General features: G+C 33.1%; 2 protein-coding genes across 3 annotated transcripts in view; one reads left to right on the forward strand and one right to left on the reverse strand.

The window, feature by feature from the left end:
- Pde8 (phosphodiesterase 8) overlaps positions 1-15,238 on the forward strand; it is a 233,333-nt gene that overhangs the window by 62,040 nt on the left and 156,055 nt on the right. For both annotated transcript variants that reach the window (XM_076124910.1, XM_076124911.1), the window contains exon 2: positions 12,552-12,858. In XM_076124910.1, the coding sequence (XP_075981025.1) occupies positions 12,609-12,858 (250 nt within the window). In that variant the 5' untranslated portion in view covers positions 12,552-12,608. The remainder of the gene's footprint in view (positions 1-12,551; positions 12,859-15,238) is intronic.
- On the reverse strand, positions 13,079-14,215 carry LOC142980133 (uncharacterized). The gene is made up of 2 exons (XM_076125442.1): positions 14,141-14,215; positions 13,079-13,478 (listed from the first exon to the last, which is right to left on the reverse strand). The coding sequence occupies exons 1-2, from the start codon at positions 14,156-14,158 to the stop codon at positions 13,161-13,163; spliced, it is 336 nt and encodes a 111-aa protein (XP_075981557.1). The 5' UTR covers positions 14,159-14,215; the 3' UTR covers positions 13,079-13,160.

A 15,238-nucleotide genomic window follows, 5' to 3' on the forward strand; every position in this document is an offset into this window, starting at 1 on the left:
TAACAAAACGATCATAATGACCGTTACCAAAATTAGAACAATTGGAAAGCTTATGACATAATTGTTACCATTACCCTACTTCCCTAAGTATTGAAAGGACACCAATTTCCTTCATAATGACGTAATTTACGATCTATCACGTAATTCCAGTTTTAATCTTAAAACCAAAATTGAAATCAATTTGCCTGATTGAGAATAAAGAGCACTTTATATAATTAAATTACACTCGGACATCGCAAGAAAAATAAGGTCGCTGTGTATTGTGCAGACAGTATGTTGCTCATTGGAAGCTGCCAATAAACGATACAGCTACTAAGTGACAATGCTTCAAAACTTTAATTTTGACAGGAATAAAAAATGCCACTGAGATCTGAGATCCGTATCGGATAGTCTGTGACCACATAGTACTCCTAAATCAAAACGCTATGGAAGGATACGCATGGTGTATTGCTTCATGCATGATTTAGTTCCATATGTCATAATTATATTCTGCATTAAAGGACTTCGGGCGACTTGAACAACTTTGACACTAGGTTGACTACTAAAAGCACGATAAGAAGAAGAAGTTTCATATGGATGTACTAGTAGTTCTAGCTGGCTCGTGCCGCTCCGGTCTTTTACGAACTTGAATTCTCTATTACGTAGATTTTCCTAGTGTAATTCATGCTCGTTGCAGACACTGACCTCAAACATTTAATCAAAAACCGTGTATCTTGTACTCGGAATAACCTTCTTGAATATTTAATTCTAGATTAAGTTTCCTAGTATTTCCCAGGCAAATGAACGGTATACATGAAGGAAGTGTTAGCTCCATTTCTAATAGTCGGTAGCGTGTTAGAAATTACTATGACTAGTATTACTGAGAATTATAATCCGCATGTATAACAACTAGTTTTAAAAACTTGAAAACAGCTAATAAAAAGTTAATAATTTTGTTGTTATTTCTATTGCATGGCGATATCCGACAGTGATTTTTTTTTAGTAATTGCCATACTGCCAAATACACAGTCGTTTCTCTTTATGTCATTGAGTTAGTATACAAAAAAACAAATATTATATAATTATTAGGCGAATTTATTTCAATATTTGAAGGAAAAGATATTAAAGTATGACCACGATTTGTCTACAAAAAATCTCAACCAATGCAAAAATTTGTACTCTTAGTAAAAATAAAGAAAAGTTAGAAAAAGACTGGTGACAAACTTGCTAAATGTTTGTTCAATTAAAGTTTGCGGCTCAACTTCTGCCTGCGTATGAAACACCCCTAAAGCGGGGGAGTTTACACAGGTATATGAATAATATTTGCATTGTTTTGGAGACCGAATGAATAAATTAAAAGCGAGCCTTTTATTATGACCTGGATGACGTCATACAAAGGGTGAATTTAAAAATAGGTAAAGGCTGAAACGTGCCGATGTAAATTTTTAGCCGAGTGACATAATGACGTCAGAAGCGTTCAATGATTTAACCTCAATTAATAATGAAATTATGGATTTTATGCGGTTCATAGTTTATTTTAGGTTTCGGAAAATTTTTAAACATGTTTGGAGTAGTTTTTAATGGTGGTTATGTCTGTTGTGTAAAATTACTAAAACTGTTGGCTCTCTCTGGTTCTCTCAAATAATGTTAAAGAAAATAACATAGGTACGTGAAATGACTGATGTCTTAAGCGTTGGGAAAGCGACTTTAAAACCAAATAGACCTCTGTACACACTATTCTAATATTCCTTTTTTCAAAGTCAATCTCTAACCTGGTAAAATAAAAAAAGGAAACGAATCTTTGACAACAGATTAACCACTAACGGTAACAATAATACATTTCGAATATAATAAGCGATGAGAGCGTTGACACATAATCTCCATGTATCCACATAACAGAGTTCATAGCACGTGTGTGAACTGCATCAGAATGCACCGCGGATATTCCTATCACGATGTCCTACGTGACTGAGAGACATTGAGACATGAGGTTTCACTCTCCTTTGTGTGCTGTGATTTGGATATGTGTTTAAATTATATAATGCAGTGTTAGAATGGTAAATAATAGGTATTATTCGTCTAAGTATATACGTTAGAGCGGCTTTAACAGTAGCGCGATTTTGTACCACTTTGACAAACGGCTCGCTATCGAGATATCTTGCATGAAAATATTATAAGCGCCTCTAACGGGCATCACTGGAACTTTTGTGCAGAACGTTTTAAATGTAACGAAACAAATTTCAGTTGGTTTTTACTGAATTTTATTGAAAATTTCATATGTTATCAATGAATTCGAAATGTAATTTAAGCGTTAAGCACTTTTTTAAACTCTACATGTTTCGAAGGTTTCTTATCATGAGTATTCTAAAGGTCATCTCTAAGTTTTCTCTTAATCTTTGGAAAGTCTAAACTCAGGTAAATAATAAAATATACCAAACTCACGAGCTTAATAAACGTCATCTATACAAAGTTTTATTATTTAACAAATTGTATACATTCAACTAATTAAATTAAACTTTCAGTACTCTAATCACAGTCACTCATAACACGACAAACATCCACACATATTAAAAAAGTTTAAAAAAACAACGTGACATTATGCCTTAGTTGCCCCGTCATAGAATTAATTAAAAAGCTGACTGACTGGCCACGAACAAAGAGGGTACGTTTACAATATTGATTAAAAGTTCATTTTCATAACCTCTAATGAAGAAGCGGTTTGTTGCTTTGTCACCTCATTTATATTAATGGTGTTATGTGATCAGTTTTATAGGTTATTTTGGTAGTTTTTTATATTATTATAGGAGAGGTGATAAAGCAAAATTGCATTGATATTTTGGTAAGTCTTTTTATCAAATAGTGTTATTCTGGGCCGTTTTCTTATCATTTATTCTTCTTAAGGGATTGCAAAGTACCCAACTCGCACTTAGCATGCGTAGTGGACTCATGTCTTATTTTTTTTTTATTTCGGGAGGGAATCTTAGTCCAACAGTGGTATAGTTACAGGGTTTATTCTTATTACTTATATTTACATATTTATTTTCAGACACAGTTAATTTATTTTATAGGTACCTCACATTTTCATCCGACTAAAATAATTTAGTAACATTACAAAGGATTTATCGTAATAAGTAGACGAATAAATAATATACACGTGGAATATTACACCAACATCGTTTAGACCGTGGAAAAACACGAAGAAACAGCCTAATTACGTTAGTAAAAGTCACTGAAATAAGCCGCAAACAACAATGTGTATAAAAAGTTTCGACGAAAACATCCCTCATAAGATCATGAAAATCTTTTCATCAGAAAAAACGAGAATACGAGACTTATTCTTGTTCGTATGAATGTAATGAAGACTGGTTACGATTTTAGCTACAGATATGGAGCACGGACAAAGGTATTTCTACAGTATTTGATAGCCAGTGTCTGTGCTGTTGCGCGTAATAGTTTTGTGTGATTTGCTGTTACAGCTAAATATTTAATTTTGTTAATCTTAAGGTTAAGTAAAACTATAAAACGTTGGCTGTGTTAGTCAACGGTTAATCCGCGTTCTTAGGTTTCTTATTACTATTAAACCGTATACCTTAGGTATAGTATGTTTTATATTTCAAAACTGCACAGACAGAAAATGAAAATTCTTTTAGGCTAGGTGGTAATTTTTTGTCAATTTATAAAGTAAAATGACTAATATTTGAATAAATTTAAGAAAAATATTGTTGAAATATATTTCCATGTGAACCATCTAAAGCTGCCAAAAGAAATGAACGAAGCTATTGTCGTAAACAGTGTGGTGACAAATTTATGATGGCCGAATTCTTTCCCGGGTTTATGTGCGGGTCAAGGGTCTCACTATTGGTGACGGGGAATATCAATAAATGACTGCAGACGGGTAAGCTTGAGCCGGGGCTTTAGTACGATGAAATATCAAAATGAATATCTACCAAAGTGCGAACAAAATATAAAAATATTACTTGTGATTTTGATTCTAGTATTTTCTGTTTGATTCAACGCATGTTTTATCCAGCGTTATTAAAAGAAATATGAGAATGGTTATTTAAAAATGTTTTTTTATATCTCAATGAAAGTAATTACAAAAATAAAATGCTTCGTAGATTTAAAACGCAGACAAATGCTTTATTTTTTTACGTAGATGGAGCGAAAAAACTACGTTAAAAATATAAAGTTAAACTAAAAGCGACGAAAGTGAGTTGCTTTTTTTAACGAAGTTTGACAAAACATACAACAGCCTTTGAACATTTTATATTTTTTAACACTTCACATTTTTTAGGTATAAAGCCAGTGATAGACAGTATAACATACACAGCACACGTCACTGAATTTCTCCCCATTTCTGTATGTATATTTTCAGAAGAAGAATTCACTCGCTAATGCAGAATAATATATTGCGCGGAACCTTCGAGCTCTTAAAAGAATGCTTTAAGAAAAGTCCCCAATCCGCACTTAACTAGCTTTGTAGACTTCAATCTTAAACCTGTCTTAATCATAGAGGCGATTTCCGACCACTATTGACAGCCGACTATCGACTAATATTGTATTAAAAACTGAACAGTGCCTCTAGCGGATACCGTTGGAACAAATTTTGGAGTACATTTTGAATGTCAAACTATCAATACTCGATATTACCGTCTGCAGAAAATCTCGCTACTGTCTGGAGACTGTCCAACAGTGGGACAGTGTTTTTTTTTTCTAGCATTGTCATTGGCCAGTATGATAGTTCAATAGTCATATTTTGAGTTTAATAGATGCCTTTTAGAGAGCAGTAACCGTTGGTAGCACGTGCCCATAATACTAAGTCACACGTGCACAGCTTGAAAAATATCCTATCAATTGTATAATTATTATATGAGTTGAATATTGATACGATATTGTTGCGGTTCATTAGAAACTGTTTATTTAATAGATTTTATTTGAAAGCTAATATAAAATATTGAACTCTTAAAGTACTAATTTGATGACACCTTTGACGCCAAGGTTTAAATGTTCATCACATCGCTAAAACTGTTCTACTTCCAATAATTATAATTTTAGACAGATAATATGTTGAGATTCAGTGGAGAAGCATAAGGCACCCCACCTCTTTAGCTCATGCCTGTAGTTTCTTTTTGCTGATAATTATGATTAGATTAAATCTCTGTGCTAACTTTTATAAAATAAGTTTATTTGTTTAGCCGTGATCACATTTATGGATTAAGTTCACACGACGGCCGAAGGAGTACACAAAAATACCTAATATAAAATACTTGCACTTGTATGCAAATTCTGCTCGTTTTCTTCAAGTCCCTACATTAAAAACTGTTCCAGAAGCGATTAGAGAAGCTCACGTGTTTATTAACCAACGCATCCTCCCACCTTTTACCGTTAAACAGGGTAATCGATTCACACTAATGGCCGACTTATCTTGTTAATTGTCTTTTACAACTTTCTTAGATAACGCACAAATAGCTTGCTTTTCTTTCTATATAGTATTGAATCTTCTTATTGAGATAAATTATTATTTCTTAACAGATGTCGTTGGTCTTTGGCTAGTTGATTTTTTTGCACAGATTTGAATTGCGATTTCGGAGTTTAGATTAAGATTCTCTTGAAAATGAAACAAAGTAAATTTAAAAATATATTTTTGTTTTATTAACATTTTAATTAATCTTTTGACCTCTTTTTTCTCTTTATTAATTTTCAAAATTGTTATTTGCGATTTTTCAACTGAAAACCATTTATTTATCTAAATCTTTTTTTTATAGAAGTGGGCAAATATGAGGTTTGCACGGCAAAAACTTTTAACTCTTAATATATCGATAAACTTTTGTTGTAATTATTTAGTAAGAAATCGTCAAAAATCTATCACGGTTTTGAAAACAGTAATGGCATCATGATAATTAATAATCAAAAAGCTCCCTCATGATATAATACTTATAACATGTTTAACAAAATATTATCTCCTTCAGCCCACAAATATAAATAACAAATGAACATTGTTCTAAATGTCATTGCATTAATTCTCGCATTCGTATGAAATTTACCATATTACATGAAATCCCATTACTTTCCTCCTTCCCTCACGTTGTTTCAGTTCGTACGCCTGGCATTGTAAAGGCGCAAGTCGAATAAACGCACTTTTCAAGAAAGCCGAAACACTGTATATCATATAAGTTCTGTTTTTCTGATTGGTTGTAAAAATGATGTAAAGGAATTTATTTATACTGGTTTTTTCATTGGCGATATATAGAACTTGTGGCGCCACTAATCTTTTTGTTATACAAAATATTCATTCAACGTTACAATTTAAGGAAAATATTGATCGTATGTTTACTTGTATTTTTTTAACTTTTCAAATACTTTATTATTTACACAAGAATATTTACAATTGATTAAAAATATTTTTGCTAAAGTAAGCTACTATAAAAATATATAAAAAATATAAATTAAAATTACATAAAAATATAATTTAAATGGTACTTATGCCGTTATTGAACTACGCGTGTGTAAGTTGTTCAGCGTTGTTCCGCGAAATGTGTGTAGGTTTTAAGAAAACATATTTTAATTAGAGTATGTGGATTTCTTCGTCGTATTTCTTAAGAAAAGTGAATTTATTGTTGTTTACATTGTGACTATTTAGGGTGGGATCATGGAAATAATTCTGTCTAATGGAAATTAAAGGGAACCACAATGTGTGGAATGGAGAGGAACTTGAACATGTGTGTGCTTTGGTGAGGTTCTTTGATTTTCTGCGTAAATACGAATTTTGAGAGAGAACGTCTTACAATTTTCAAAATCTTCACGGTTTTTTTAGCTCACTAGTTATAAAAGGTAAAAATCCATGTATTCTATATCTTATTTATTCATTAAGTCAAATATTGACACTTATAATAGTCGTTACAATTACTGAATCTACTATAAGCTCGGAAAGGGGGTAAAGCCTTATGAGAAGACTATGGCTATTAATTCTCGGTATTTATAAACCGACAAAAAACTCATAGCAAGTACAACCAGACCTGTTACAACTATTAATGGATCCCTAAAATATTAGCTCCGAGCAAGAAATCAAACCCACGACACAGACGTAGCGGCGTTAAGTTTTACAGTTACTGCCTTATTTGACTATCCCCCGGTTTCTGAGGTACATTTAGCGGTAGTTTATCTATTCAATAGCGTTTTTTTATATGAGTTTTAACGCTATCGAATAGACAAACTACCGCTAAACGTAAGAGAAATCGGGGGTATGTTATTTAACAGTTAACTTCTAAATAGAACTACACTTTTAATAGAAACATGATCGTGTAGTGGAAGTTTCCAAAAGGCAGTACATTTAATCACTAGTTTACTACGTGTACTGAGCGTATATTTGCAGGCACACCTATCGATACGACCAACATGAAGGAAAGTTATGAGACGCTCGTGGCTGTTCTATGTCTATATCTGTGCTATCTAGAATTGGACATGTTACTTTCTTACATTATTATATGCATTATCATTAGTTTTATAGAATGACTAGCAGACCCGCGCAACTTCACTTGCGTCACATAAGAGAGAATGGGTCATAATTATCCCCGTTTTTGTAATATTTTTTATTGGTACTCTGCTCCTAATGGTCGTAGCGTGATGTTATATATAGCCTATAGCCTTTCTCGATAAATGGACTATCCAACACTGAAATAATTTTTCGAATCGGATAGGTAGTTCCTGAGATTAGCGCGTTCAAAACAAACAAACTCTTCAGCTTTATAATATTAGTATAGATTACCTCGGTATAGGTTTTCGAACTATTGATCATAAGTTCTTTCAATTCCCGGGTCGGGCAAAGTACTTAGACTTAGACTTTTTTAACGCATTAAAAAAAAATTGTTGTTTAATAGTTGCTCAGCAACAATAGACTCGCCTTCTATTACATGGAACGATAATTGTTATAATATCAGGTGTGATGATGTGTGTATTTATTTTATGGTGTATAAAATATAACCACATTTAACCTTACCATTCGTTAGCATTGGTCCCACGTGAGAGGAGAGGGAATTTATTACCATATTATTATACCAGGTGCAAAGTAAAAAACTCCCTGAAGTCACAAAATCTACATAAATCGGAAGTTACACATTCGTATATAACCCAGTAATAAAATAAAGTCCCAAACCTGTTGACAGTTAATTCCCAAGTCATTAAACCGCTGAAAATAAATATAAAATCTAAAATAATAATACAAAACTCTCTAAGGATTACTGTTTGTTCGTCCGCACGCTCATTAAGGGTCGTTACCCATCGCCCCGACCGTAGGAGCGGCGAACCGCGAACATTTCAACATTCCCTCCGATAATTAAGCGGAAATATAGAAAATTTCGTGACACAACACTGTTATAATAAAAAAGCCTAAGTTATTACAAAAGGGGAAAACTTTATTTCGACGTGTATCGTTGAAATTTAAAAATCACAATTTATTTAGTCCACGCGCAGCCTTTTTACATTTCTACACCTGTTTTTTTGGGCATGTAAAACACAAACACTAATTTTTGCACACATTTCACGTACCTAAGAAAATAACATATTATATGTAAACACCAAGAATAATTTCATACGATATCAAATTATTCTTAACTCTAACTAAGCCTTACTTTTACAAATAAAACATACATTCCTCAGAATTATGCATCTGAAAATACTAAGACTCAACTTGGAGCTAATTAATTTCAGCCGTACAATATCAGTGCATCGCTCCTTCAAACCAGCATTGTTTGAATATTTAACCAGCTCTTAGGTTCAATTGTGAGCATTTCAAACAAAAGCGGTGAAACCTATAATGCGTCTAGACCGAGAAGCACTATGAATAAGATAAGAGTCTTGAGATCTTAATGAAAGCAATCTGTCTAACTGTTAGTGCTGTTGGAACAGATTCTACGAATGCAAGATTGAAGAGCTTTGATAGTTGTGTTGTAACGTTTATATTGGAAAGTGCTGAGGTTATAGAACAGAAGACTAGCTATAGGAAATATCCCACGTCTGATAGATTTTCGTTTCGTATAGCTGCAATCAGAATTCGTGTAAAGTTAGAAAATTTGGACGGTTTAAAAATAATGGTATTGTTTATCTGCATCAATTGCATTTATTATAATAATCTTTATACGTGCTGCTTTAGCCGTTTCTTCTCACGAGCAACAGCTTTTCCGAAACGGTGGTAGATAAAAAATATTTTGACGATTTCAAATACTTGTTAAAGTTTATGAAATAAAGAATATTTGACTTTGACTTATACATATAATTCTTCTGTAAGTGTGTATGTCACTGAACTTCTCTTAAACGACTGGACCGATTTTGATGAAATTTTTTGTGTGTTAAACGGGATCTGAGAATGGTTTAGATTCACAATTTTGTCCGCTGGACAATGTAAAAAAGTTTAAAATTTTCAAATTAAAGACGTGTAGACAGGACAACGTCTATCGGGTACGCTAGTATTAGAAAAAAAAAATTTTTGTTCGTCTCGTTAACATTGATAAATATTGCATTTAAGTTTCGTCTCTTATGGATAAGACTTATTTCAAACTTAGGTGACCTATACACTGTATAACTTTTATCTAACACCACTACAAATAAATAGTCACACTTACACAAACTAAACACGGTATTTTTATCAGCACAAAATAACCCAAGAAAAATTTGCAATACCTTATCAGACGATCAATAAGTGAAAAATGTGTAATAACCCGTAAATTCGCGCATGAACTTTCCAGCCAATCCTTCCAATAAAATCTCTTAATCTCCTCTGAGAGCGAACCCTGAACGAATAAAATCTAAAACCTCTCTGTATCTATAGACATCTTCAATCAATCAATAAATCAAAACTGGTAGACGGTTCCTTTTACTACAGCCTCGCTCCCTCTTCCCCTAAAGAGTTAGGGGAAAAGAGAATAAGGCTAACGGTTTGCGACGTAATGGCCACTTTACTTATTCTGATATGACGTCTGCAGTAATAAATGCACTGTTCTTATTAAATCAGATACTTTCATAAGTTCAGTGACAAAAGCAATGACGGTATTTGATTAAATATATTTGTAGGCTTTTAAGTAGTATTTGGCCCCATTGCATTGTCCTGCATGGTTGATAATATATGATGCTATTCGAGTAGTAAGTATAATAATATGTAGTTGACGTATTCATGTCAATAAAAATATGTTAATGTATATGTATATAATATGTACAAAATATGATAATGCAAATGTACTCACGCGGTTTGTTATATGATTTTTGGGACCCTATACCTATTTTAAAGACAGCAATGTGAGAAAGAATAATGTGGCTAAAAGAAGAAAAAACATAATGGTAAATTACAGATTTCGAAATGCAAACTCCATTGTGTCGCATTTTTATACAGTGCCATTGAAGATTCAGCCGCAATCAATTCGTATTCTACGAAATTCGCCTTTAACATCCCTACCTCTACAATAAACGTAAGGTTGCTTCCTGATTAATTCACTGTCCCTTTTCCTCCATTAAAAGGCTGATTTCATCTCAATATTTACTTTACATACCTTGCCTGGAGGGCTCACAGCCGCCTAAAGGCAGACGAGGAAATCTCGGCCTTTAATAGTGAGCAAACCTTTCGAATAGAATTGATACAAGATATTTATTTACGGATTTTCACGTACATTTTTGTCAAGCATGATTTAGAAGGTGTTTTTAAATTGGTAAACTTTTTTTTTAAATTATTTGCGAGAACAACAGATAGGTAACTTTGGTTTTAATCACAGTACAGCCATTTTCTGCAATAAATTGAAATATGATTCTGGAAAAGTATCTGATTTATTACTAAGGTTTCAATCGATATTGGTATCGAGACAATTGCAATGTAATTGAAGAGTGAAGAGTATTGATTTCAAGTTATTTTCGTACATAGGACATACGACATAATATTCGCTATCTAGTCACTATCCTACAGTAAAACATAATAGCCACAAAGCGTATTGTAGAATTATTGTTACTGCTGTAAATAAGGTGTCTACTTAAACACTAAGCGGTTAACGATCGCTAGGCGATTAGAGACTGAAACTTTTAACGCAAACATTCCATAGATGAGTGGCTCCGAATTTGAGCTATTTAGTCCTAGCTATGGACAATTAAGGTAACAGCCATTAAGCTACGCCAAAGGCCATCAAGCAGCTTGAACAATAAACTGGATAACCAAAAGAATGATTGATGAAACATCAAACCTTTTCAAGATTTTATCTTCAGCTAGTAGAGCAGTAGCTTAATGAATAAACCTCTTAGAACAAAGAAAGAACATATTACAAGTTATAATTAAAAAACTTGCTTTGTAAGAGTATAAGTAGTTGAGCAATATTACGACAGGCGCAAGTTTTCAAGCGATACAAAGATATATCAACAAAACTTTGTTACTTCATGACGGACATAATAAGTATCTTTCTACTTACCGCTGTTTGAAAGATACATACAATCTTTTTATACGACTGGTTTTTATTGAATATTCGTATGAGTTGTTCTAGTTAACTTTTAAACAGGTTTTTTTGGTTGTATTTTACTCCGAGCCAAATAATTGTTTTAAAGTATTTGGAAAATAAATCCTAAAATCCTAGAGTTCTATGAGAGGTGGGTAGATTTTATTACTCTCAAGTTCTCTGATTAGCAGGTTAAAACAAACAACTGTAATCAGGTCAAGATATTGTAGTAACACATAAGGTCTTTTAAGTAAGAAAATAACATTTTCGGTACTACTAAACTCGGTTATTTGTTCATATTTTAAATTATGAGTTTTGAGTTAAGAAAAAATGAGATTATACTCGTATGTACTCATAAATACTTATACCTACTCCTGGTCGACTAATACTATTCAATATTAAACAATCCCAAATTTCGCCATGTAACTCACAAAAACACGAAAAGAAAATAAAATAATAACAATTATGGAACTAGTACAAAAATTATTTTATCTCTTACATCGCTTGAGTAAAATCCGCTTACGACATTAAATTAGTTTTTTTTTATAACAATGTTAACAAGGAACTATCAGACAATACTTCGAGCATTAAAATCATTTCTTTTTCCTTTTGTTATTGTCTCTGGTCTCGTGGAAACTTATTTTCTGTCTCTGACATCGAAACAGGACAATAAAAAAGCTTAAGGAAATAATTCTTTATGAACAAAATGAACCGTTAAAGTATAAATCGTAATACGAAGCGGAATTTAATTAAATTGTGACGAAATTGTTTCATTCTAATGTTTTTATATGCCTCTGTAAACGTCAAATTTATATATACGTATATAGACTATTGCTACCAACTGTTAAGCATAGGCTTCTTCAAGTCCCTACCAATAGACACTTCGGAAGGTCCGGTTTTATACAAACCACAGTAAAACATAAAAAAGCCCAGTGAGTCTACGAAGTTTTTCTATCTATAAAAACCATAAAAAGACAACTATTTTGTTTTCTGGCACCGCTTCCCATAACATATTCCAATGCAAATTCCTAGCAGAGAACTTCAAGCAACACATAAGTAATACCTATAATCATGTGCTCAAATATGCTAATGTTGTATTTTTTGTTCCAGGTAAAACAATGCCAAAATGGTTCAGTGATCGTGTCAGTGCCAAAGTGTAGTGCCAATATGGGTTGCACCCCGAGCATGCTTCTCGATCATAAAAGCCGTCGCCGCGACAGCACGGGGTCTCAGGAAGCTGCCCTGGCCAAGGTAGCTCCGACCCCGGTCTGCAACAAGGCAGTCCAAGCAGCCAAGGCTCCCAGAGCCTCGGTAGAATCCGATGGCTTCAGCATCCAACTCTCCAGCAAGAAAGACAGCTATGTCTCCCAAATGGGGAACAATTTTGCGACCCAGCTCCATATAAAGCGGATATCTGGTGAGTTGGAACTTGGTATTTTATTTCAGATTCGGTATCAGTATCCCTTTCTTAACATTCTCCATTGACTTTTTTTTAATAGAGAACTGACCTCTCTACAGATTTATTGTAATTAAGTATAGATAACCTGCAACATTGTTTTAACACTCGTTTTCGTCACTGTCTAGCCATATTATGTACATTCCTTACTTTAAAGTTAAAGTAATACACACAATTTTGTAATGCTAGGCATTATTTATTTGCACAACAATATTTTAAGTACACAAATAAATTAGTGATTATAACATTTTATTAGTACAAACTTACACCGGTGGTACGGGAGGCTTCAAACTTTTAGTTTTATCCAAATTTAATTTCACGATCTCGGCAACTACTTCTTGCATACTATTGTCCTTTTGGCATTTCTTAACATCTTTGAAAGGGCAGTATTCTGCTTTTTTATACTCAGCTACCTTTAGCAGGATTTGCTTTAGGTCGTCTTTGTGGACAGGAACTGGCACTTGGTACTGACTCCAACTATCAATGTGGTACCATGATGAATCTGGTTTCCCCAAACCTTTGTTATGCTTCTTTTTGCCATATATTGTTTTCATTTCTATTAGAGCACAGAGCAACAGGCACTGTAAAAAAATGTTATACTTGGTTATTACTTTGCCCTTGGATTTCATATGTACAAATGTTCAGATGTAGTTTAATTTGAAAAATATAAATCTAAAGATTTATAGCTATCGCAAACACAAATAACTACATAGGTTATCTATCTCCCAACCGTGCGCCGAATCGTCAGGATATACAGTATACATAAAATTTTATAGCGTTTAATCATTTTAACAAAAATAATAAATCACACAGTCTCCAGTAAATTGAATATGAATAGCTCTATAATAAAATAATAATAATAAATTTAATCCATTACTGTCCCACTGCTGGGCAAGGGTCTCCTCCCGTAATGAGGGAGGGTGTAGGCCTTGAGTCCACCACGCTGGCCAAGTGCGGGTTGGGGACTTTGCATGCCCTCAATAAATGTATTAAACAAATTTTAGGCATGCAAGGTTTCCTCACGATGTTTTCCTTCACCGTTGGAGCATGTGATAATTATATCTAATACACACATAACTTGGAAAAGTCATTGGTGTGTTGCCTCGGGTTCGAACCTGCGACCACTTGCGTGGGAGGTGTCAACTTATACCACTCGGCTATCACTGCTCTCTCTAATAGCTCTATACTGAAATATACCTATGTACTTATATTTATTACTGTTTTAAATGTATAAATTGCGTACCCACACGAATATCTTCATTTTCAGATTTCAAGTAACAAAGTGTTGTAAAACGACGATTTGTAAAATCGTTCAATTATAAAAAAAATACAATCAGCAATAATACGGAAATTATTCGTACAATTATTTAATTTTATGCTTAATTTAATAAACACGCGATTAATTGATTTGATACATTTTATGATTTTACATTAATATTGTGAAAAATATTCTGCATCGTTTTTTTATTTTATCTAATTGAGTGAGACTTATTGGTTTGGTAAATTGCTGGTATTTTTATATAAGAATTTCCAATTTAAATTGTTTTCGACATATTTGGGTAGGTTTATTTAGTTTTAAAAGTAAATTAATGGTATAGATAATAATATTTTACTTGGCCTAAGACTTTCTGTATGCAGAACGAAATGAAAAATATTATTATTGTAGAATTATTTTTAAAAAAAATACTATAAGAGAATTGTTTAAGATTAAACAGTAACCATATTAAGCTATGTAATATAGGTATCTTGTCAGCATACATAGAAATAGTTTCCATCACTGACGAACCATTAATCTCCATCAATTCCTAACAAATACATGTTCTATGTAAATCAGGCCCAGAAATTATAGAAACCGGGTTATCTCACCATTAATCTCAATACAATTATCCCAGTTATATAGTCCTACAACTTAGTAATGAGCGTTGTATGTAAGGTACGGCCGAAGGGGGTATCAAAGTCTTTTAGTAACCCGCAGGCGTATTCAATGGACGGCTTCCTATTTGCTACAGCTACTTTGTTTTATGAAAATATTACTTAAATTATCACTTAAATGTATGAGTATGAGGTGTTCAAAAGTTATGCGGCATAACTTTTAAACAACTAAACAAAACTGGATATTTTTTTAGTGCTTAACTTAACTGTCGGCACAAGTTTTGTATGGCAAAGGGATAAAATTGTACTATACCCGGATCTATGCCAATATGCTAGCAAGTCATAATATACATACATACGTAAGTTCCTAGACATACACGTGTATGCCGCGTTCAAGTCGCTGACTGGCATAATTGCTAACAAACGGGATCAGGCGTTAATCGTAAGTCAGACTCATTAATTAGATTAG

Source organism: Anticarsia gemmatalis, chromosome 17 (assembly GCF_050436995.1).
Source record: "Anticarsia gemmatalis isolate Benzon Research Colony breed Stoneville strain chromosome 17, ilAntGemm2 primary, whole genome shotgun sequence".
Lineage (NCBI taxonomy): Eukaryota > Metazoa > Arthropoda > Insecta > Lepidoptera > Erebidae > Anticarsia > Anticarsia gemmatalis.